Raw genomic sequence first — 23,560 nt, forward strand, 5'->3', positions numbered from 1 at the left:
GGCCACAACAATACAGGTATTCCTTTTTGTCTCTGACTCCCATATTGTGGTTTTGTTGCTTTTGTTGATGTACATCAATTTTGCTATCGCTGTGGTCCAATATTATTTTGCCCCCATCACGACAGCGTCGTTCTCGACCACTATAATATCCTCGTCCACCACGGTTTTTAAATCCGGTACCGCGACCACGCTATCTTTTTTGCCCAAAATTAATTTCTGGTAGTGGTGCTGATTCAGATGGTCGAGATTGATGATTCCACATCAACAGTTCATTGTTTTGCTCCACCACAAGGAGACAAGAAATTAATTCATAGAAAATTTTGTGAAATTCTTTTCATTATATTGTTGTTGTAATATAACATTTCGTGCATGAAATGTTGTAAATGTTTTCTCGAGCATCATATCTTCCATCACTGTTTCTCCACAGAGACGTAGCACTGACACAATTTTAAATAGCTCGGAATTATATTCTTGCACCCTTTTAAAGTCTTAGAATCTGAGACTTGACCAATCATTACGTGTTTTGGGCAAAGTAGACCATTTTGAGATGTTCAAAATCGTTTTTTTAGGGATAACCACAATTCCTGTGGATCCTTAATGGTCAAATATTCATTCTTCAGGCCATCATCAATATAATGCTTTATAAATATTAAGGCTTTCACCTTATTATCATTAGGTTCATCCTTATTGGCCTCAATAGTTTTGCCCAGATTCCTTGCATTTCAAATGAGAGCTTGATATCAAAGGCTCCACGATATATAGTTGCTCCCAGAAATGTGAAGAGCCTCAAATTCTCTTTTTGCGATATTTGCCATTAAAGATCAATCTCTATAAAATATAATAGATGATTAGAAGAAAGGAGAAAAATACGAATACTTGAAATATGGTTACATTAAAGTTAAATGGAAAATGTAAAATAATATTAGGAGCAGATTCGTGCTGATAACGTATTGTATAAGCAACAAGCAATTCATCTTCAATATAAATGTATATGTAGATTTCCATGAATAGAAAATAAGTAGAGAAGAAAACATAAAAGAGAAAAGAAAAGAAATTGTACCGATCTCCGTCAATTACACCGAGCCTTCTTTACTTACTTTTTCTTATCTTTTTTCTTCACACTCTCAAAATACATAAATGTAGGGGGTATTTATAAGTTTACAAGAGTTGAATGAACGGTTATGATTGATTCGATCCGATGGTCCAAAATACCCTGGTAGATGGAATAGTAATAGTATTGACGGCTGCTACAGTACCACATAGCGGCTGCTTTAGTAAATTGGCTGCTATGGTAGACCTCCATTATTTATAATATTCATAACAAGCACAAATTTTGAGTTTTTTTGGGTGAAAAAAATAAAACCTAGATGTTTTAAAAATTAAAATATTTGGGGCCTAGGGAGTGTTAGGTGGAAGGAATATTTTTTCAATATTGGATTGAAAGGAAATTTTACTTGAGTTTGATTTAATTAAAATTAATAAAAATTAAATATATTTTAATTAAAAATTCTTAATCAATATTTATAAATTTTAAAAATCAATTATAAATGTATTTATTTAAATAATTAATTTTTTAAACATAGAATAAAGTTATTAAAAAAAAATTGTGATTATAGGCGTGCAACTCACATGTATATGATTCCATTTTACCGAAAAGCCCTTAACCTTATTTCATTTCTTCCGTCTCATAGCTCTGGTCCCAAGACAACAACTCAAAGCTAAGCTCCATGGAATCGAGCAATGGCCGCGCTGAGGCCAAGCAGAACCTCGACATGGCTCGCCGCCTCCTCGCCCAGCGCGATCTCGCCGGCTGCAAGGCCTTCGCCGAGAAGGCCATCGACTCTGACCCCCTCGCCGACCCCGCTGCTGACCACATCCTCGCCATCGCGGGGGTCCTCCTCGCAGCGTCCTCTCGTCGCGTCAACAACCACGTAGACTGGTACGCCGTTCTCGACCTCCCAGCCCGTTCCTCCTCCGCCGAAGTTCGACGGAGCTACCGTCGCCTTTCCTTACTCCTCCGTCAGGACCCTTCCACTTCCTCCTTTTCTGATATTGCCACCGACGCCCTCCGCCTTGTTGCCGATGCCTGGGGGGCGCTTTCCGATCCATACAAGAAGTCCCTCTTCGATTCTGAGATCCTTGCCTCTGCTTCCTATCACCAAGAGCAACCGGCGGAGACATTCTGGACCGCCTGCCCGTCCTGCTGCCACATTCACCAGTACGATCGTGCCTACATTGGCCTCAACCTTCGCTGTCCCCAGTTGCCAAAAAGCTTTCGAAGCCTCTGAGCTTCCTTCTCCGCCGCCAGTAGTGCCGGGCACCGACATGTACTACTGCTCCTGGGGCTTCTTCCCGCTTGGTTTCTCCGGTCAACCGCAAGATGGGTGGAAGCCCTTCTATCCAGTGGCACCCCAGGTATCCAGTGATATAGAAGGATTCATGCGTGCCCAAGCGGAGGAGGCCAAGAGAGATGGATTCATGCGTGCCCAAGAGGAGGAGGCCAAGAGAGATGGATTCTTGCGTGCTCAAGAGGAGGAGGCCAAGAGAGATGGCTCCACTCATGCACCCCCGAAAAATGGGAAGCATTTCAAGAAGGTTGTGGCAAAGAGGAAGGCTGGTGAGGTGTTGGAAGGGACTCCCAACAAGACCTGTGAATATTGACATCAATGAGGATGAGTTTGAGGAGGAGGGGAGCCAGGCTAAACCTGTTTGCCTTGACATCAATGAGAAGGTGCAGGAAGATGATGTTGATGATCCAAATTTCAATCTAGACCTGGATGTTACTGAGGAATTGTTTGGCAATCTGGAGAGCTTCAATGTTTTCTAGTGGAAACTAGAAATTTTATCTTTTCAAGATCAAAAGATGAACTCTGGTAGATGGCTGACCTCCTATGAACATGCTATGCTGTGGATTGTACAAATCCTGAATTTTGTTGGAAAGGGAACTGACTTCCTTTCATTTCTAACAATGTACTTTCTTGTTTCTAAAATATTGCATGCTTAGCCCTTTTCTCAGCCTTGTTTTCTTCTTATGCAGTTTATTTTTAGGCTTATTTATATTTTGCTATTTGTTTTGTTTCTCCTGCTATGCTTTGATTTACTTTCTTTTTGCAGGATCCCGGTGCCTTTATTTGTTGAAGCTATGATTTGTATGTAATAGTACATAAAAGATAATGGCTCTGACACTATTTTCAGCAAGTTGTTATGATGATTGATGTTCTTTGCTGAGTTACCATTATCAAAGTAGTGGTTGTATTAACAAATGACAGTGCCTACTAATTGACATGCATGTTTACTTTGATAAGTGAGTTATTATTGCATTATTCTTTTTTTTGTTCTAATTATGAATCATGTATTACTATTAGGTATGTGATGCAGGCTTTATTTTGCTTGTGAGTTCTATCAATAACTGATAGTACCTAGTAATTGACATGCATGTGTGCCTTGTTAAGTGAGTTTTTATATCATTTTTTCTATTTTGTTCAACTTGTGAAACATGTGTTGTTATTAACTATGTGATGTATAATCAGGCATGTGGCTCTCCTTTTACCTCTGGTGTTTTTCTTCTTGTTTGGTTTTCCAATTCTTCATATGTTTATCTTGGTAACAAATGGTTTCTTCACTGAGCCAGTCTGTTTTGCCACCTGATGTTTACTTAAGCTGCTTGATATGATATCTTTCCTTCAGCTGATTGATATGATGTTCTTCCTTCAAGAACCACTAGGGTTTTTCACCTCCAGGATTTAGTCTCAACAAAATTTGTAAACTAGATTTTCCGGAGACTGGCTCATCGACTATTCTTAGTATCTTCTTATTCAGTCCTTTTGTGTGTTTGTTTAAAAACATTTTCAGAATGTCCATGACTGATGACAAGTTTTCAATTTCACCAGCAGAATCTACTCTTAACAAAGTTTGTAACCTGGATTCTCCCGAGATTAGCTCCGGAACTATCCTTGGTCTATCTTTTTGTTCTCAGGCTTTTGTGTTGTTTAACAGAATTTGTAGAATGTCAATGACCAGTCCCGGTATTAAGACTGACTGAAAAGTTTTCAATTTCAGCAACATACTTTCAACAGAGATGGTAACTAAGATTTCTAAGAGACTGATTCGTGGGCTATTCTTCTTATATCTTTTTGTCCTCAGTGTCTCTGAGTTTATTTGACAGCATCTTCAGAATGTGTATGACTAGCATAAAAGCTGACAACAATTTATATTTTCTACTGTTATCTTGCCTCAGAACTGAACAATAATACAAATACATGCACTAACTGCTGTTCTCATAATCTGCAGCAAGGTTTTTTGCTCTGCAGTTGCAGATATATTGCCAAGACATGAACATGGTGCATAGTCTTCTTTTCTCTAGTAAGAATTGTTTTTCCGTCTTTGGTCATGCATTCTAACAGAGAGGATTGGACAGTCTTGTATGCTTTAGCTATGCTCTCTCCACAGCTTTGTGATGTTTAGGAGTTTGCAACAGTCTGCAGTGTGCCATCTGTATTCTCACGTTCGGAAATCTATCATTTGAAATGAACACTTGTGCTGCCAATGTTATTGACAACTTGTGCTTCATAATTTTGTTCACAATGGTTGTGGACGTCGCACAGAAGCCCTGTGGGTGCTCTTGGTGATAGCAGAGGTCTCTATATTCCTAACTTTGTATTAATAAGACTAGAAGTGTGAGGGAAAGAACATGCTTCAAATTTAAAAAATTCCAGACGAAATTGAATTCGGACCTGAGAGCAATATCCCTCTCTGTGCTAAGGAAAAACAGAAATCATTTGTTAAATTTTGTTTAATGTTTTGTTTTGTTTTTTTTTAATTCTCTTTTTCAAAATGAGAGTGGGTAAGATATTTAATTCTTATTCTTCTGGAGGCTGAGAATTCATGTTGGGGTGATCATTTCGGGAGAAGTGCGGAGGAAGTGGTCCGACTTCTCCTATTTATGATGTTTATTTGTCTTAAGTGAGAAAAATGACGGTGGATATTTTTTTATTTTACTAAGATGGGGAGTTAGATGATTTATAAAAACTTACTTTTTCTCACTTTTAAATTTTTTTTTTTAACTCATGGAATTGGACGTAACGTCTTTTCACTTTCTCTCCCCCTTAAAAAAAAGTGTCACTTCTTCTACTTCTTCAATTCAAATCACCCTCGTTGATTATTAAAAAAAAAATTAATATTTGTTATCTTTTAATTTTTTTTATTCCAACCAAGATCAATGCAATCAAGAAATATCAAATATCACCATAAATAAATACCCACCAAAATTATTTATAAAATAAAAGCACTTGTAAAAAGCCTTGTGAGTTGCGAGCGGGCGAGAAGAGGATCGTCGACGTCGACGTCGACGAGTAGTCGAGCGTGATGGGGCGCCTCAGAATCGGAGGGAACGTCGAGAAGGTGGATGGTAGGGAGCTAAGCTACAAGGACTTCGTGGAGAGGTACATGAAACCCAATCTCCCCGTCGTCCTCACTGGCCTCATGGATGGCTGGAGCTCTTGTGCCGATTGGGTCACCCCCGATGGCCTCCCCAACCTCCCCTTCTTCTCCTCCAACTTCGCCCAATCAATCGTCCAGGTATCGATTTTCATGCATTCATAACGACTCGGCAGCAGCGACGCTGTTTTGCAAAACCTTCTCTTGAGAAATAGACATGAATTTTGTTTATAAAGATGTTATCTTGAAGCATGGAAACGCAAGCTAATTGTTGTTGCTCATAAAGATGATGCGTGTTTGCTGCTTCTTTTCGTTCAGGTAGCTGATTGTGGCAAAAAAGAGTTCATGGATCAGAAGAGAATTGAAATGACTGTGAAAGAGTACATTGATCATTGGCTTGGAATTGTTAATGAGAATTGTGTTAGTTGTTTAGATTCCAACAAGAACAGTTGCTCCTTGTTGTACCTCAAGGACTGGCATTTTGTTAAGGTACGCTACAAAGGATTATCTTCGCTGTATCTTTCTTGACTTGCAATTTTCACTCTTTTTCTCTGAAAAACATTCTCTGTCATACTAGTTTGAAGATCAGGGAGAATTTTGAAAGAGTATGTATCTTGATCATGTTGAAAACTTCTTGTCAAATGGATATTATTAATCTTTGTCTTAACAATAGGTGCATGTCAATGCAGAATAGGAGAAAAGATGAGATTTAGGAGGTATTTTTCCTTGAAATCACCTAGCTCATCTAGGTGCCATGTATATGGTTACTAAATCATGGTTTAGTGAGGTCAACAATTTATGGGCTTTCTGTTTTGGATTTGTAGAGATAGTGAGGATTCTAGTCAACCCATCCTTCACGACCTGCTTCCTATAAGGGGTTGTTGCTCCCATTTTTCAGCATTCTAAACTCTTTGCGATTCATTGATGAACACATTCATAATGGTTGGATGACCAATCTAACATGCATTAAGGAAATGACTGTTTCATTATGATGCATTCCAACTACTATGCAATTGTCTTTGTCTCAGCAAATCATGTTACCCATTAGTTTTTTCACCTTGGTACTGCATATCATATATTTAGTTTACATTTACTTTGAAATGTTTTTCAGGAGTACCCTGAATATGATGCTTACACAACTCCAGCATTTTTTATTGATGATTGGCTCAATCAATATCTTGACAGTCACTTTATGCACAGAAATTCTGATAGAGATGGTGCTAAAAATGACGTAAATTGTGCTGACTATAAGTTTGTGTACATGGGGCCAAAAGGTAACTTAAAGATGCACAAATTGAATATATCTTAAGCCCTATAACTATTTCTTATTGTCCTCTATAAAATATGGCATATGCTTCCATGGATTTGGCTGCTTGATGCCATTTATTTGAGCTACCTAGTGCTTATAGGTTCATTTTCTTGTTTGCCTCTAGGTACATGGACTCCTCTTCATGCTGATGTATTTCGGTCGTACAGTTGGTCTGCAAATGTATGTGGCAAGAAACTTTGGCATCTTTTACCTCCTTCACAATCTCACCTTGTATTTGACAGGTATATATGCTTCTTTTATATAAAGACCATGTCAGTTTATCATAATCCAAAAGTAAAGTAACATGCTGGGTATGGGAAATATGCTAAGTTTGAGAATAGTAGCTAACATTAGGTTTCAGAATAAAATCACGGTGATTTAATGAGTCAAACTCCTCTCTTGTGAGCCACATCTTTGGGAAGGATGCTTGGGGAGTGTTGATCTCTCTCATATTAATTTTGTGAAATGACTACTGTTTAATAGATGAATTGATGATTTTTGATAATTATGTCTTAAGGAATTTAACTTCATTATGCTGGTTGTAGGAATTTTAAAAAATTCAGTATATAATGCCTTTGATAATGTTTCTGATGTACAGTTCCCTCACTTCATTATGCTACTTGTAGGAATTTAAAAAATTCAGTTTATGATGCCTATGATAAGGTTTCTGATGTACAGTTCCCTGACTTTAAGAAGGTATGGTTCACTTACATGAGCTACTCCTGTTTAATGTTTTTTTTTTAAATAACAAACCTGCTACCTCATATGCAGACAATTTGGCTTGAGTGTATTCAAGAACGAAATGAGATAATTTTTGTTCCCAGTGGGTGGTATCATCAAGTCTGTAATTTGGTACGTTTGGAGAAAAACCTTACTCTCTTGATGCTAGTTGCACTTTTGGGGCATGCCAATTCACCTTTTCCTGCAAACATCCTTTCTTTTTATTCTATTTTACCTAATCAATTATTATTTTCTTGTTAAAACATCAAATTTTCCTTTTGTTGCCACAGGAAGATACGATATCAATAAACCACAATTGGTTCAATGCACACAACCTTGCTTGGGTGGTAGGTATTTCAGACTTTACACATTATATAGAACAGAAGTACTAAACTTTTTGGTCTATAGGTTTGTGGTTTGATAATAATTTGTTTTGCATTAAGTGGGTTGTTAGTGGAAAAGCATGTCCCTAATTATATCATATGTATTACTTGATAGCATTGGTTGTAGGTCTTCTGTCAAATGAGTTCATCCAAGTTGCACTAATAACTCTTTTGTATTTAGTGGAACCTACTTTTAAAGGATTACCATGAGGCAAAGGAATATATAGAAGACATTCGGGAGATCTCTGATGATTTTGAAGGCCTTTGTCAACGCAACCTTGCGGCCAATACAGGTAAAGTGTGGATTTTGTCTTACAGAAATGAAGGCTTTTCCACTCTCATTATAAAGGCCAAACAAAGAAAAGGGTGGATGCCTAAATTATTGGCTTCCTACTTTACAGGAATGAACTTCTATGATTTTTTCTCCATGATCAAAAGGTTCGCCTTAGCCAATTCAATACAACTGTCTTGCCTTAAATATGAGAGGAATGCCTTTGCGAAGTCAACTGACAAACATGAGCAACTTGTTTATAATCTTCTATCCATACAAGCAGTTGCATTGAGCATGAAACCTGTCGACGCCTTCACCAAAGAGAATCTAAAAAACAAGGTAGTTGAAAACCATCTGGCTGAGATTCTTCTTGAGCCTGAATTCATTAAACTAAGCATGTCATTAAATCAGACTTATGGTATGGCAAATGAGGTGTTAGAACAGAATTATCAGAGCAAAATGGAAACATCATGCCTAGACAGTCAGAACATGGGGTTTCTCCAAGATTATTCTGAATTCAATGTTTGTTGCCCAGAAGATTTGGTTAAATTAGTAGACCATGCAATTTCAGATCATAGCAGCATTTGTAATAGTTGCAATCTCAGTTTGCCATCTGATGCAAGTGATCTGGGATCCAAATTGTTCAAGATTTATATTGTCTAACAGACACCAGTTGAGCCTGTGTACACTCCTGGGGACAGACTTTTTTTCCTGTAGAACAATGGTAGAAATGGAGAGCCAGGATCTTGATCCAATTTCGAGATTGTTTTGGTTCATTTATTATCATTTTTTGCTGCCCTCCTCGGGGCGAATTGAAGAAGAGATCCCATCTCTTTCATTTGATCTCTCTGGAGGGACTACTTCATGGAAAGATCGATCTTTTACTATCGATCATGAGTTTGATGTTTGATACAGTACTCTCAATGGGAATTATGATCAAGGGTTGTTTTATCAACTTCAAAAGATGTCGTCTAAAAGATTTTTTTCCAAATCCAAAATTCGCCATTGAAATTTTTGCAGTGTAATAATGATCAAGGAACTCATTATTCTAAAAGTTGGTTTCAAAAGTTTCCCGTCATTCCATCAAATGATGTCTTACTTTTGATGGGGGGGACTTTTGGATGATATTTTTTAGTTGATTGCTTCTTCAGCATCATCTTTATATTTATTTCATGTTATTATAGGTACTTGAATTTTTTTTAAAAAAACATTGATTTTTTTATTTTTTTATTTTTTTAATTACATATATCTCACTGAAATCTTTGTTGTCGATGTTGGTGGTACTTGGGATAATAAAATCTCAAATTATATGCCAGATTTTTTTTTTTGGAAATTGCTGCAATTTTGTTAACGTGTGGTATCCGTCCATTCCTCAAGTGAGCAATGTTATCATCAGCAAATGTTAACTTAAATGCTAAGTACTTAGTATTTAATAATTATTAATTACACTTTAATTTCAACCAAGGACATGAATACAAAAGTCAAAACGGGCTAACCGAATACAACCGGCTAAAAGAATCATCCAAAAACGGATTTTTAAATATAAATAATTGCACAATTCCCTGATCCCAACGTACCGGCACTGCAACAATAGAAGCTGACAGGTGTCAAACCAAAGATGACAGACTTGGACTAGCCATAAAAGTTTGTCAAACTTAATCTTCAATTAAATTTTTTAAATAAAAAAATTAAAAACTAAAAACAAAAAAAAAGAAAAAAAACAAAGAAAAAGACAGAAGAGGTGAACGGGTAAAACAGGTGTCATTTCATTAGCTTTCACACTTGTTGAAACATGTTGCAGGTCAACTCTTGCGGCCTGAAACCAAGAAATCACCAACTAAACCAGAGAAACCATCAATGAAATTATAAATTTAAGTAAATTTTTTTTGTAAATTTATATATTTCCCCAAAAAAAGAAGCAAAATTCTTGTGAGCTTGATCTTCCTCCATTGTTGAAGCTGATGAGCTTCACCAGGGCACTCCCGTTCCTTCTCGTGTTTCTCAGCTCATGGAATCCATCGGCCGGAGATCCTCGCACCTCCTTCGTCGCCCAGTTCTGCAACTCTACTCAATCCGCGAATGGCCCTCTTCTTGCGGATTATTTCGTCCCTGCCATGGATAACCTCAGCTCGCTCGTGCACAGCAATGGATACGGCACCACCGTCTATGGCCAGGCTCCTAACGCTGTCTATGGCCTCGGCCAGTGTTTGGGCGATCTCGATTCCATTGATTGTCAGCTTTGCTTCTCTGAAATCCGATCGCAGTTGCCCAAGTGTTACCCTAAGACCGGTGGAAGGATCTACCTTGATGGTTGCTTTGGTCGCTATGAGAATTACTCCTTTTTTAATCGGATCTTCGATGCCAATGATACCAGTGTCTGTAATAACACCAGGAAAAGTTCTAATTCTGGGGTTTTCACTGGGCTTCTCAGAGAGATCGTTGGGAATGTGACATCGAGTGCTGTGGGTGCTGGCGGCTATGCTGTTAACTCTGCTTCAAACTCTGGTTCTACTATCTATGTGCTTGCGCAGTGCTGGCAGAACTTGAATAAAGCCCTTTGTAACTCCTGCCTTACTGCTGCGACGTCCTCCATTCTCGGCTGTGCTCCGGCACTGGAAGGTCGGGCGCTTTTTGCTGGCTGCTTCATTCGTTATTCTAACTCCCTTTTCTGGAATACGTACCAGACCAATTCCTCTTCTTCAGGTATAATGTGAGAAAAAAAGTAAATTTTCAATTTTTATTTGGTTTTTAACTGATGAAAAGAATTAAAAGCTACTGGCAACTTCAGTCGTTGCATTTTGTTCTGTTTCTTCTTCTATCGTTGCATACTTTCATTTGGATTTGTTAGATTTAAATTTGGTTATCGGAGAGGTATAATTATACCAACTAGATTGGCTTTTCATTCTTGTTGCAGAGTAGAGATGACAGTTAGATCCGTTATATGAACTGTTTGTTTTTATACATATTGGTTCTATTAGAAGCTATAACCATGTTTCTTCTTGTGTTTGTTTTGCCTTTTGCTGCTTAATAGCCTTCTGAATGTTCAGGTAGTGACCTTCCCTGGATAATACCAGTCTCTGTGGTAGGTGCTCTTCTATTGATAGTAGGATTTGTGGTTTGGTGGAAGATAGTGCGCAAAAAAAAGTCGAAATATTTTGAAGGTCAGTAATAAAATATCAACTTGAAATGAATGAAATCCTGTCTAAACTCTCATATCAATGCAGAATTTTACCAGCCGGGACTAACTATTTCTCAGTCGAATCTGCATTTCAAATATGGGGAGTTGAAAAAAGCTACTGGCAACTTCAGTCAGTCAAACAAACTTGGTCAGGGTAGCTATGGAACTGTTTACAAGGTATTCAATGTGCCACATTTCGAGTTGTTAATTTCTGCTGTAGTTCGATATTCTGAAATGCCACTGTTCTTTTAGGCTGTTCTTTCTGATAATAAAGAAGTTGCTGTGAAGAGGCTATTGCTGAATACAAGACAATGGATTGATCAGTTCTTTAATGAAGTGAATCTGGTAAATCAAGTCCGTCACAAAAATCTAGTCAAATTGCTGGGCTTCAGTGTAGATGGCCCTGAGAGTTTGCTTCTTTACGAGTATTTTGCCAACAGAAGCCTGGATCTTTTTATTTTCGGTATTTTCTCAACCATTTCCCTTCTATAAATAGTTCAATTTAGCATAGTCTAGTGCTTCATTAGGTCCCAGTGGCATTTTTGAGAAGTTGATTACTATGGATATCAATATCCATGTATCAAGTCCAAGCGACTTGTATCTGCTGTATTTACCTAATATTACGTACAGCCTCAGCTGATAGCCCATTACTCCACGTCCTTACTCTTTTGAATTCTACAGAAAGGTCCGATACAAAATCAACCTATTTTTACTAACCAGTGCCAATGCAAATTTATGATATCAATTGGCAGAAGTGATGCCAAAGAAAAATGCTAGTGAACATGATATTCAGGTTCCTTTAAGTTGAACTTACAGTGAAGCTCTAGTTTGCCAATTATTGAAATACTCTTTTTCTTCCATCTGTTTGATCTTCTTTCAACAAAAGAGTTTATTGTCAAGCAAATTGTGCTTGATGGAAGACTAGCTTTCATCTACCACCAGCTTTATTTGTTTTCAAGTGAAATAATGTGACAGGTTTGACATTCAGACTGGCTACCACCGTCCTTATAGGATTGGTCTATAAATTTATTAGCTATAACTACCTGATATGTTTGTCATTGCCAAGTATGATGGACCATTCAAATTGATAAATGGAACTATTAAGTTCACCATTTCTTTAAATATGCCAAGATTAGTCAGTTTCCCGTGTGGAGTGTTACCATCAGTGGTCCTCTTTTATTGGTATTGGGATCAATGACATTCACCATTTTTATTGATGGCCACCAGCAGGACCATGTTATTATCTCAATTTAATCAAAGACAGCTATGCACATCCTTATAAAAGGGCCTGCGAAACAACCTGGAATATCATGTTTTCATATTTGTTATTTTTTATCACTATTCATTTACGCCCTTTTTTATTTTCATTGCATGCAATATGAATTGTTTTGTGAACTTTTTTGTAGATACAACCCCTGATAAGCATTTAGACTGGGATCAAAGGTATGATATCATTCAAGGAGTAGCAGAAGGGTTGGCTTATCTCCATGAAGAATCTGAGACTCGAATCATTCACCGAGATATTAAGGCGAGCAATATTCTCTTGGATGATAAATTCAAGCCTAAGATAACTGATTTTGGGCTTGCAAGATCTTTTCCCGAGGATCAAACACATCTTAGTACTGGAGTAGCTGGAACCCTGTAAGAGAATTCTTCTATTCTATACCTAAATTAGGCCTGGGAATTGATGGGAAAACTTTCCTTCACCCTTAAACTTTTCCTTCTTAACATTTGAAACTTGATTCACTGTATATTAACCTGGCTTTACCAGTATATAATGCTGACTCTTGTGCTAGGTTCTCAGTTGTTTCTTTCTTGTGAGAAGTCTAATGTTCTATATATAGTTGCCATGAAGAAATGGGTGTTGAACTGAACATGCTAAATTTGTTGCAGGGGTTATATGGCGCCTGAATATGTTGTGCATGGTCATCTAACTGAGAAAGCGGATGTGTACAGCTTTGGTATGTTGATTCTTGAAATTGTAACCGGGAAAAAATGCAGCAATGCCATTGGGCCACGTACTGGGCAATCTCTCTTATCAAAGGTAATTTGCTTCATCCGTGGGAATGGTACTTGTATGCATTGTCTGCTAGCCAGTTATGAAGTCAGTTGATGAATCTTGACTTTGTAGAATGGGACTATATTTCTGCTAGGACATTGATTCTTTCGGTTTTCTGCCTTCTAAGGTAGTTATATTTTCATAAGCTACTGCGTAATCGAGGTTTTGTGTGTTAATATAATCACCCTAACTTCTCCATAACCTGAGTTACAAGGAAAGTTTGGTATGAGTATATAAGACTAGAGGGATTGGTTTCCAAGGCGATGTGGGACTATGGTCCTGGGCCACTGTGTCCCTACCACCCCCCTAGGCCCACAACAGACGTGGGACCCAAGATCCTAGCCATAGCCGATGGCAGGCGCAGAGGACATACAACTCTGATACCATGTTAATATAGGGACCCTCCACTTTAACTTCTGATAGAGCATTGTCATTGACAATCTAGAAGTTTAAATTCATTTTCATCTGTATAACTATCATTCTGTCGTTATTCTCTTAATTTTGTGTCCATGCAGGCATGGAACCATTACAGGGATGATACATTGAGTGAGATCATCACAGAAAGTATATATACGGAAAGCGCGAAGGATGAGATTGTGCATGTGATTAAGACAGGATTATTCTGCACACAGGCCAATCCGCATGATCGGCCAACCATGCTCAAGGTAGTAGAGCTGCTAAGGAACAGCAAGAGGGAGGAGGAGTTTGTCCTTACAGACCCACCATTCCTAGACGTTGATATAGATGTGGAAGAAGGTGAAGTCTCATGTTTGTTAACAAACAGCTCTGCTCAAGCAATGTCGACATCATCATCACAATTCAGTGCGAGATAAATTTAAATTTTCACAAAAAAAAAGACCAAATAAAAAAGATCTTGTGATATTGGGTTATTGTGAATATTGTTTTGTTGTAAGCTCATATTGTCACTTTGTGCTTGTAGTACGTGTTTTAGCCAATTGGTAGGCTATTGTTTTGGGGGGACACTGTATATTGTTACATCGCAAACTTAAACACGAAAAAAAGCTTGTCAAAGGATCGGAAACCAGCTTATGTTTTGTTAGATGGTGATGTCCTTCGCCAGAGAAGTAAATATTAGACAGATTAAATAATTGAGGTCTAATGAGATTTTTTGCAGCCTCAAAGCACATGTACCAATTAATATATATAATTTTGTTTGAGCTGTCGTGGTTCCCTTTGTACCATGTGCTATCCACCAATGACAACTAAATCACTTACATTATCAGTTGGTATCAAAGCCTTTTTCTGTCAATCAAGGCGCATACTTTGGCATAAGTATGTATATCAAATGAGCCAAAACTTTCCCGCAAGTCTCGCACATGAAACATGTGGAAAAGTATTATTTGGTTATATTTGCCAAAAGTCAGTTTGATCATGTGTAAGGACAGAAACATATGGATTAATTAGGATTTGTATATCAAATGAGTTTTGGAACATTCGAACATGTACAAATGTGGCCAGTTGCGGCACACCAATGATAGAACAGAAGTAAAGCAAAAATCCATTACACAACCACACCTTCCCATCTTCTCTGAGACCCTACACCCAGAAAAAAAAAAAAAGGTCTTAATCCATGTACCCTGTCAAGTTTTAACTTTTAATTAGTGGTGAGACTCGATGAGATCTGAGAGAGTGATCTTTCCACAATTTCCGGTGTCCAGCCTATCAAATTTATCACATACTTGCATGACGTCTTTCTCTGATATCTTCCCCATTTCCTTTAGCTTATAGATGACAAATTCTGATTTCCTGCATACAATATTTATCAGAACAAGTTACAAGTTACGACAAAAGAGTACCAAAAACAATGTTGATGTATCTTTAAACAGATGAAGAACATCGTAAATCCAATCAACGTGACTTCCAAAAACACTTGCAATAACAGTACATTGGAAACATAAGAGAACACATGTTTGATAATTTATTCCATTTCTTTCAGTACTAAGCATGTGTCTTTGTATGCCTGATCTAGCCAGGAATTTAACACTAAAATTTAAGTGGAAAAGAAATAGTAACACAAGTAATGAGCTATTGTAGTTCACTGAACACCCTGCAAGTCTAGTTCTCAGCATAAGAGAACATTATGAAATAACAGTCCATTGGAAACATAAGAGAACACATTTTTAATAATCTATTCAATTTATGTCAGTACTCAGCATGTGTCTTGGTGTGCCTGATGATTTAAGTAACACTACAATTTAAGTGGAAAGAAAATACTAATACAAGTAATGAGCTAATGTTGTTCACCGAACACCCGCAAGTCTAGTTGGGTGACAAAACCAAAGGAACATGTAGGATTAAAAGAACTCTATCTTGATGGTACCAATCAACATGACTTCCAAAAACACTTGAAATAACAGTACATTGGTAACACAAGAGATCACATTTTTGATAATTTATTCCATTTCTTTCAATACTCAGCATGTGCAGGACTTTAAATAACATTAAAATTCAAGTGGAAAAAAATACTAACGACAGTAATGAGCTATTGTACTTCACTGAACACAGCAAGTCTGCTAGAGGGTGGAAACCATGGGAATATGTAACAATAGAAAAACACTCTTCCTGGTACTTTTTTGTGTGAAAAGAAATGAATCAGTAGCAAAATTATCTCAAGAGAACACTACTACATGGTTTCATAAGGATAAGTTGCTAGAACCACAAAGGATGCAGCAGCTAAAGTTAGAAGTGGTCCTTTTAACTAGAATGATGAACCTTTTTCTTTCAATTCTGTTAAGTAGCTATGAAAAATGTATAATTGTCGTCCAGTTGTAAACCATACAAAAATATTGGCAAAGCATGTATAAACGTTACTAGATTCCAAAATTTAAATATATAGCTACCTATCACAGAGAAATTATGCCGATGGACAAGACAACACAATCTAGGCCGAGTAAGACATGGACATTCAAATCAAAGCAACTGATGAATGAACATCAATGAACTCCAAGAATACAAGTCAAGCTCACCAAGATAATCCCAAGTTAACAGGACTAATATATACATACATATATATATATATATATATATATGGCGCCATGAGCAGGTTAATTTCTTCCCAGTACTGCTACTAAACCTCTAACTAAACAAGAAAATCCTAACATCCTAATAACAAGAGAATCATGCAAAGTTCAATTTAAATATGTAAAGTTTCATTCTCATCTTTCACTAGTATCTACCAGAAATGGATACACAAGAAGGTAGTACTGCTAAGAGGTGAAGCATAAATGCCATCTTTGGTCCCATAAAGCATTCTGCAAAGATCCAATAGACTACAACCGAACAATTTGTTCTGCATTTTTCTCATGACTCAGATTTTTTCTAGGTAGAACCAAATAAAAATCTATTCTCTTCCAACTAGTATAGTACACATCCAAACTAAAGGGCCTAAGCTAAAAGAAGCACAGCAATATCAAATTATCAATAGCATAAGCAGAGCAAGAAAAGAAATGCTTATATATAAATGTACTATTACATAGAACTTACGTGACATAGCCATTGTGATCAATATCGGCGGCGAGGAACTCGGCGACGGTCATATGCCTGCCGAGCACCCACTTGGCCATCATTCGGTGTCTCTTGTCAACCCTGGCCTCGGCCAAGTAGAGAAAAGCACGGGCGACGGCGAGAGTGGAGACGAGCAACCATATAGCAGCAAAAAGCCGGCCAGGCATTGACTTGAAGGCACGATCCCCGTAGCCGACGGTGGTGACGGACATGACCGATAGGTAGAAAGCGTCCAGCCAATCCAGCCTCTCTACGAACCGCAAGACACCAGTGCCAACCCCGATGCAGAGAACGACGACGCCAAGGGCAAGACCGACCTTGAGCCGGATCCGCATCCTGCCCTTCTTCACATCAACGATGTACGAGTTGTGATTAGCCTTGCGGACGGCGCCCAGGAGAAGCGACTCCTGGAGATCAAGCACATAGGACACCATGCCGGAAAGAAGGATATCGATGAAGCCGAATCCAACCAGAACGAAGGTGATGGAGAAGAACTTCGCTGAGGGAGTACGCGGAGTGATGTCGCCATATCCTATAGTGCACATAGTGACGATGCAAAAGTAGAGGGCGTCGACGACCGGGTGGGTCTCATCAGCGGAGAAATGGCTGCGTTGAATGGTGTAGACGACGACGCCGACAGCGAGGTAGAGGAAGAGAAAGAGGAACGCTTGGCGGATGATGGCGGGTCGGCGAGGGGGAGGGAGGTCGGTGTCTGGATGATCCCCGGCGACGTCGTTGATAGTAGACATAGCAGGGGCGGTCCGAGAGCGGTGGAGGTTGGTCTTGGTTGAACACCATGGAACAAAGGATTCATCGTTCTTATCCCTCTCAAGCTTGACTTCCTCATCCGGGGCAAGCGGCGATCTAGATGTGGCAGCGGCACCGAAGATAAGGCGGTCCTTGAGGGACGAAGGGGAGGAAGGAGATGAAGGGCAAGGTATGGAGATGGGAATTGGGATGGAGATCTCACCGTCCTCTGGGAGTGGGCAGAGCATGGAAGAGCTACTAAGTTTCCTTCTACCCGATGATGGGATGAGGAGTGGTTCCGTATCCATGGATTCCTTGCTTGCTTGCTTGCTTGCCCTTCCTAGTTCTTTCTCTACTCCAATTCAATTCAATTCAATTCAATGATAAAGCTACAAGCTTTCGTCATGAATTCACGGAGGAGGAGGAGGAGGAGGAAGAGGAGGAGAAGATATAATTTCTCCTGGCGTTGATAGAAAAGATCATGAAAAATAAGAATAAAAAAAGCAATAAAAGAATGAGTTTTGGAGGAGAAAGGATTTGGTAGTGGAGCGAGAGAGAGAGAGAGAGAGAGAGAGAGATATGGCAATGGATTCAAGAAAGTTTAGAATTAGAGTATTAAAGAAGAACAGATGGCAGCGTGAGAGTGTTTCACTGTTTCTCTTCTTCCACTGAAAGAACCGTTCCAAATTCTGATCTCTTTTTAGTTATATGACCTCGTTAGCTTAACTCTTTGATATGGGTAGATAATTGATGCGAAAAACTTTTAAAACAGTGAGATTAATATTTTTTTAAAAAAAATAGATAAATTATAAATTATTGCAATATATATATATATATATATATAGAGGAAGAACACAACGGATGACCAAAAACTGAAGAACCACCAAACAATACAAACAAATTAAAAAAAAACCAAACCGAAAATAAAAGAGGTGGTAGCAAAACAAATAAATGTTTTTTTTAAATATATAAAATATTGCTTATTTATTTTAAATTATTTTGAAAATATGTATTAATCATTGATTGACCCACGAGTTCCTTACACGCTATAGACAAGTTCTACCTAGTTTATTTTTTTCATTAATAATTTGAAATTATTTATTTAAATAACTCAAATTTATGTCATTTTTTATACACTCCATTATGAATATAAAAATATTTATATTAATCAGTTAAAAACTTAAAATAAACATATTCAATCCCAATTAATATAATACAAATAGTACTTTTTAAAGAAAAGAGCAAAAAAACTCTTCGTCATGCATATCCAAAATATTTTATTTTTCTGTAAATTTTTAAAATACGATTTTTATCTTCATGTTTCACATTATTTATTTAATTTTAATACAACTGAATATTATTATATTGACTAATACTAAAAGTAAAACACAATACGTTCTTCTTAACAAATTGAGAATATTTTTATAATTTATAGAGCAATATATGCATTAATAATTTAAAATTATAAATGTAATGATTAAAAATGATCATGTCGTGTATAGTTTTACAAAACAATAGTGAGCATTCACTTAAAACACTTTATAATTATGATTTTTTTTTAAAAAAAATTATACCTACCGGCTACCACAAACGAGATTAATAAGTCAACAGAGAGCAACTTCTTTTCCAAAAGAAGTGATACGTGTGTATTTTTCACATTGGATCTAGAATTCTCTATTCTAGAAATTTCTATTTATAATTTTATTAAATTGAATTGAATTTTCCTTCTTGTTGATTATCAATTGGATACTGGTCATCCATTCAGACATGAATATATATATATATATATATAATAAAAATAAACAAACCAGAGTACTTCATATGACCGGTGAATATCAACGTCCTAATCCACATAGAACTTGTTGTTCTTTTAATTATAACACATATTTTTATTTTACGTTTAATTTATTATTTTTATAGGCTTTTTAATTATCCACATATTTTTATCCTCCATCTTGTTTACCTGAATTTGATCAAGATCACGGAAATAGGATAACGTGTCTAAAAATTTATAATACTAATTAAAATTGGTGAAATAAAAATAAAAAAATAAAAAAAATAAAAAAATTACAAAAGAGCCCCAAAAAAATTATAAATTTATTTTAAAGCAAGGTTCTAAATCCTATAAATTGTCGGCTTGGTTGTGATTTTCGTGTTTTTATTCTTCTTGCTGGGCAAGAAAGAGAGAGAGAGAGAGAGAGAGAGAGAGAGAGAGAGGTTGAGAAGAAGAGGAATTGAATATGGATTTCGAGCTGAGAGCGGCGAGGGAGAAGCTTGAGAGGGAGCAGAGGGAGAGGAAGGCCAAAGCCAAGGCCAAGCTTGAGAAGGAGAGGAAGGCTAAGGCGGAGGCGGCTCGTCAGCGTGATGCTATCGAAGCGGTTCAGAGAACCAGAAGGATCGATGCTGCCAGCGCCCTTCTCCAGGTCCTTCTTCTTTTGCCTTATCAATGCTTGTTTTTAATCTCATCTAGTTAATTCTTCTTTACTATTCTGATTCAAATCAATTCCTGCTCGAAAGTTTTCAGCTTTTCCATATTGTTTATGCCGTGTAGATCGATTGGTTGTTTATTGTTTGTTTGTTTGTTTCTTCTTCATCTTCTTCTTCTTTTTTCATCCTTGTAATTAAGTATGTTTGGGGGTGAGTTAGGGTTTGGGGTAGGGCTGGGATTTCTTTGCTTTGGATTAGGTTTTTATGGTGGCACGCATGCTTATCTTTTCTTTTTGATCCGTGTGCGATGATTTATGTTTATTTTGGATTTGAATTGGTACCTTTTCTTATGCATTAAAATTAGAAGAACAAAGGGGATTTTTTTGGTTTCTATTTTGGTTTTAGTTTGGGTAAATCTAGATCTATTCATCACCTGCAACCTTGGAAGTTGCCTCTTTGATTCGCTGAACAACTAGTTATTGTTGTTGTTGTGGTGGTGGTGGTTGTGGTTTTTTTTCCTTTCTTCTTCTTTTAAATTTTGTTTAATATCCCTTGTTTGATCTAATTTGTGATCATTAATCTAGAGTTTCGATCTAATTCTCCGATTATGTGGTTGATGGGTGAATTCATCATTGTCTGTTGGGTTCAATTATTGTAATCATGTTGGATTGTGAACTTATTAGGGTAGATTGAGATCTGAAACTATTCAATCGTTTAGAGTATCCAGCAGGAATCTTCTCAGTAGAAGGAAAATGTCAGCACTTTTGTCTTATTATTGAATCTATCATAAGCTTTTAGTTGATATTTTTGCAAAAAGCATGGTAAATACAGTCTGACACTAATCCGGATTTCTTCACATATATAAGTATTATCCTGATGTCGTCATACATATATATATATATATATATATATATAAATGCATTATTAACTAAAATATAAAGATTCAGATAACTGTTTGTAGATTGTATTGGTAAACACAAATTACAGTTTATGTTTAACTAATGCTTATCTTTAATGTTCTGATTCATGTCCAATGTAAAGGGGTTCATCCATTTGATTAATTTCTCATGGTATTTTGCGTTATGGAATGGCAATATCTTTCCTAGTTTACATCCTTTTGTGTAAGTATTTTACTTGGAAAAATGAGTATCCCTTTCTATTATTTTATTATATTTTATTTTTTCTGTTCAGGCAGAACAGCAGATGGAGGAAAATTTGCTCATTGGAAAAGGAGTTGTCTTCTCCCGGATTCTTGAAGCCTCACTCTGCGAGGGATATGGAGATAAGATAAAACTCCCACCTTCTTGTTTCTCAGAATTGTCTGAGCAAGGAGCTCTTGATAAAGGTCCTATGTATTTTAGGCTGTCGAAAGTTGATAACCACGCTTCTTCAGGATCTGATATCAGCGGTCACACTCCTGGAACAACTTACTCAGGTGTTCTTGAATTTACTGCTTCTGAAGGTTCTGTGGAGCTACCTCCACATGTCTGGAACAACTTGTTCTTAGGTGGCCGTCCTGATGTTCCTTTAGTTGATGTCTGTTATGTTAGCTTGCTGAAAGGTACATATGCAAAACTGCAATCTGAAGATACGAGTTTCTTTGATGTCCCTAACCACAAGGCTGTTCTTGAAACAACACTTCGCCGGCATGCAACCCTATCTCAAGGTGATATTATTACCGTCAATCATGGAGAACTAGTGTACAGATTACAGGGTTCTTGACCTTAAACCAGCAGCAAGTGTGTCTGTTCTTGAAACAGATATCCAAGTTGATATAGAGGGAGTGTACTCTGATTCCAATGGCAATAAGAACCAATATACCCTTATACCCCTTGTTCTGGGGAAGTCTGAATCAGGAACTGTTGAGGAAGGAAAGTTTAACTACTATAAGTTTTCCATTGAAGATAACATGAGGGAGGAGGTTGCATCTGGGATTGCAAATCTTGAAGTAAGAATAGAGGTTGACTCATGTGATGGGGACACCAATGTATATGTATCTAGGCATCCATTGGTTTTCCCAACTCCTCACCTTCATGAATGGTCTTCTCATGAGATGGGCTCAAAAAGATTGATTCTTAATCAGAGGGATCCAAGTATGGTTGCCGGTACCTACAGCATTGGGGTCTTTGGTTTCAAGGGACTTACTAGATATAGTATATCGGTTGTTCTTAACAATAACAATGTCCATAAAGTCGGAGAACAAGCTAATACTTCATCTCAAACTGATATGGATTCTTCAGAATGTCGGAATTGCAGACACTTAATATCAAACCGGACGTTGATGCTTCATGAAGCCTACTGCATCAGACACAATGTTCTTTGCCAGCACGATGGTTGTGGCATTGTTCTTAAGAAGGAAGAAGCAGAAAATCACGCACATTGTACCAAGTGTGGAAGGGGCTTATCACAGGGAGAGATGGAGAAGCATATGAAAGTTTTTCACGAGCCTATTCATTGTTCATGCGGAATCATGCTAGAGAAGGAGGACATGGTAATTCTTACATACATGTTTGCTTTGTGGCCATGCACCTTCTTTTAATGTTGGTCATAATTTGTATTTATGGTGTCTTATTCAGAGTTGATTAACATTCGTATTGATCACAGGTTCAACATCAAATCTCGCAATGCCCGCTGCGGCTAATTACATGTCGTTTTTGTGGAGACATGGTTCAAGCAGGGAGCTTAGCAGTTGATGCCCGGGATAGGTTGAGAGGACTCTCTGAGCACGAAAGTATTTGTGGGTCGAGAACGGCGCCATGTGATTCATGTGGCAGGTCAGTGATGCTAAAGGAGATGGATATTCATGTGATTGCAGTGCACCAGAAGAGTTGACAGCTTAAGTATGATTTTCATCTTCTTCAATGATTCAGTTTCCTTTGCATGGTTTTGCAATGGAAAAATCATTATTGCCAGCTTTGGAACTCTCTCTTGTGGATTTCTGTATTTGTGTTAGGTTTCATTTCAAAACAAGTGATTACTGTATAAACGAATCCTGGGGCTGTGTTGTGCTATTGTCCTGGGACTTACCAGAAATCTCTGTTCAATTTGTCTTCAGTCCCTGGAGCTTCTAGGCTCATTAGATTCTTGTTGCATTGGTCTATAATTTTGTAAAAATAAGTTGTTTGTTTCACTGGTTTATTTTTGAAGACCATATGAATCTTTTAAATGGACGTGAAACTGTAATCCTGTTCCTTCAGACAACAAATTATAATCCAAAGCATTTGACGTCAAGGCTGAGGTATCCATCTTCCTTTTAAGGGTTTTGTTATAGTTGCATAATCGTTAGAGGTTTTGGATAACAAATATGATGATTTTTTTCTAAGAAAAATTAATCGAGGGCTTTTTAATAAATGCAAATTTTCTTCTCAATGAAAACCCATCCTCGATTATAAAATTTATACAAATTTAATTCCCAGGAATAAAAAATCCTTACACTAGTTGTGCTGCTACAGGAAAACCCTCTGCAAGGTTTCACTAAAACCACTCATTTTTGTCTCATTATTAC

At 37.4% G+C, this 23,560-nt stretch overlaps 4 protein-coding genes and 1 pseudogene across 4 annotated transcripts; 4 read left to right on the forward strand and 1 right to left on the reverse strand.

Annotated features, from left to right (window-relative positions):
• Positions 1–1,683: 1,683 nt before the first annotated feature.
• Positions 1,684–2,805, forward strand: LOC120258032 (annotated as a pseudogene).
• A 2,500-nt stretch (positions 2,806–5,305) lies between these two features.
• On the forward strand, positions 5,306–9,272 carry LOC120258037 (2-oxoglutarate and iron-dependent oxygenase JMJD4). Its single transcript, XM_039265377.1, has 9 exons — positions 5,306–5,577; positions 5,755–5,925; positions 6,548–6,710; positions 6,870–6,987; positions 7,372–7,441; positions 7,517–7,597; positions 7,756–7,812; positions 8,030–8,141; positions 8,250–9,272. Exons 1-9 carry the CDS (start codon positions 5,365–5,367, stop codon positions 8,780–8,782), a joined length of 1,518 nt encoding a protein of 505 aa, XP_039121311.1. The 5' UTR covers positions 5,306–5,364; the 3' UTR covers positions 8,783–9,272.
• A 643-nt stretch (positions 9,273–9,915) lies between these two features.
• On the forward strand, positions 9,916–14,244 carry LOC120259025 (cysteine-rich receptor-like protein kinase 2). Its single transcript, XM_039266551.1, has 7 exons — positions 9,916–10,822; positions 11,167–11,280; positions 11,344–11,474; positions 11,550–11,760; positions 12,704–12,938; positions 13,191–13,341; positions 13,872–14,244. Exons 1-7 carry the CDS (start codon positions 10,081–10,083, stop codon positions 14,187–14,189), a joined length of 1,902 nt encoding a protein of 633 aa, XP_039122485.1. The 5' UTR covers positions 9,916–10,080; the 3' UTR covers positions 14,190–14,244.
• Positions 14,245–14,748: 504 nt separating this feature from the next.
• On the reverse strand, positions 14,749–18,305 carry LOC120259392 (two pore potassium channel c-like). Its single transcript, XM_039266984.1, has 2 exons — positions 16,861–18,305; positions 14,749–15,123 (listed from the first exon to the last, which is right to left on the reverse strand). Exons 1-2 carry the CDS (start codon positions 17,934–17,936, stop codon positions 14,976–14,978), a joined length of 1,224 nt encoding a protein of 407 aa, XP_039122918.1. The 5' UTR covers positions 17,937–18,305; the 3' UTR covers positions 14,749–14,975.
• A 1,480-nt stretch (positions 18,306–19,785) lies between these two features.
• On the forward strand, positions 19,786–23,225 carry LOC120259089. The gene is given in 4 exon segments (XM_039266627.1): positions 19,786–20,051; positions 21,247–21,768; positions 21,770–22,546; positions 22,660–23,225. Coding segments are annotated over 4 exon segments (1,710 nt in total). The 5' UTR covers positions 19,786–19,868; the 3' UTR covers positions 22,888–23,225.
• Positions 23,226–23,560: the final 335 nt, after the last annotated feature.

Source organism: Dioscorea cayenensis, chromosome 4, assembly GCF_009730915.1.
Source record: "Dioscorea cayenensis subsp. rotundata cultivar TDr96_F1 chromosome 4, TDr96_F1_v2_PseudoChromosome.rev07_lg8_w22 25.fasta, whole genome shotgun sequence".
Taxonomy (NCBI): Eukaryota; Viridiplantae; Streptophyta; class Magnoliopsida; order Dioscoreales; family Dioscoreaceae; genus Dioscorea; species Dioscorea cayenensis.

What these genes read in the sequence shown, in the direction of transcription:
- LOC120258037 (XM_039265377.1), top strand. Translation starts at nt 5,365, where the DNA reads ATGGGGCGCCTCAGAATCGGAGGGAACGTCGAGAAGGTGGATGGTAGG. An exon ending in TCGCCCAATCAATCGTCCAG is followed by an intron (nt 5,578 to 5,754) that starts GTATCGATTTTC and finishes CTTTTCGTTCAG; the next exon opens with GTAGCTGATTGTGGCAAAAA. An exon ending in AGGACTGGCATTTTGTTAAG is followed by an intron (nt 5,926 to 6,547) that starts GTACGCTACAAA and finishes AATGTTTTTCAG; the next exon opens with GAGTACCCTGAATATGATGC.
- LOC120259025 (XM_039266551.1), top strand. Translation starts at nt 10,081, where the DNA reads ATGAGCTTCACCAGGGCACTCCCGTTCCTTCTCGTGTTTCTCAGCTCA. An exon ending in GCTATGGAACTGTTTACAAG is followed by an intron (nt 11,475 to 11,549) that starts GTATTCAATGTG and finishes CTGTTCTTTTAG; the next exon opens with GCTGTTCTTTCTGATAATAA. An exon ending in CCTGGATCTTTTTATTTTCG is followed by an intron (nt 11,761 to 12,703) that starts GTATTTTCTCAA and finishes ACTTTTTTGTAG; the next exon opens with ATACAACCCCTGATAAGCAT.
- LOC120259392 (XM_039266984.1), bottom strand. Translation starts at nt 17,936, where the DNA reads ATGGATACGGAACCACTCCTCATCCCATCATCGGGTAGAAGGAAACTT. An exon ending in GATCACAATGGCTATGTCAC is followed by an intron (nt 15,124 to 16,860) that starts GTAAGTTCTATG and finishes TATTGTATGCAG; the next exon opens with GAAATCAGAATTTGTCATCT.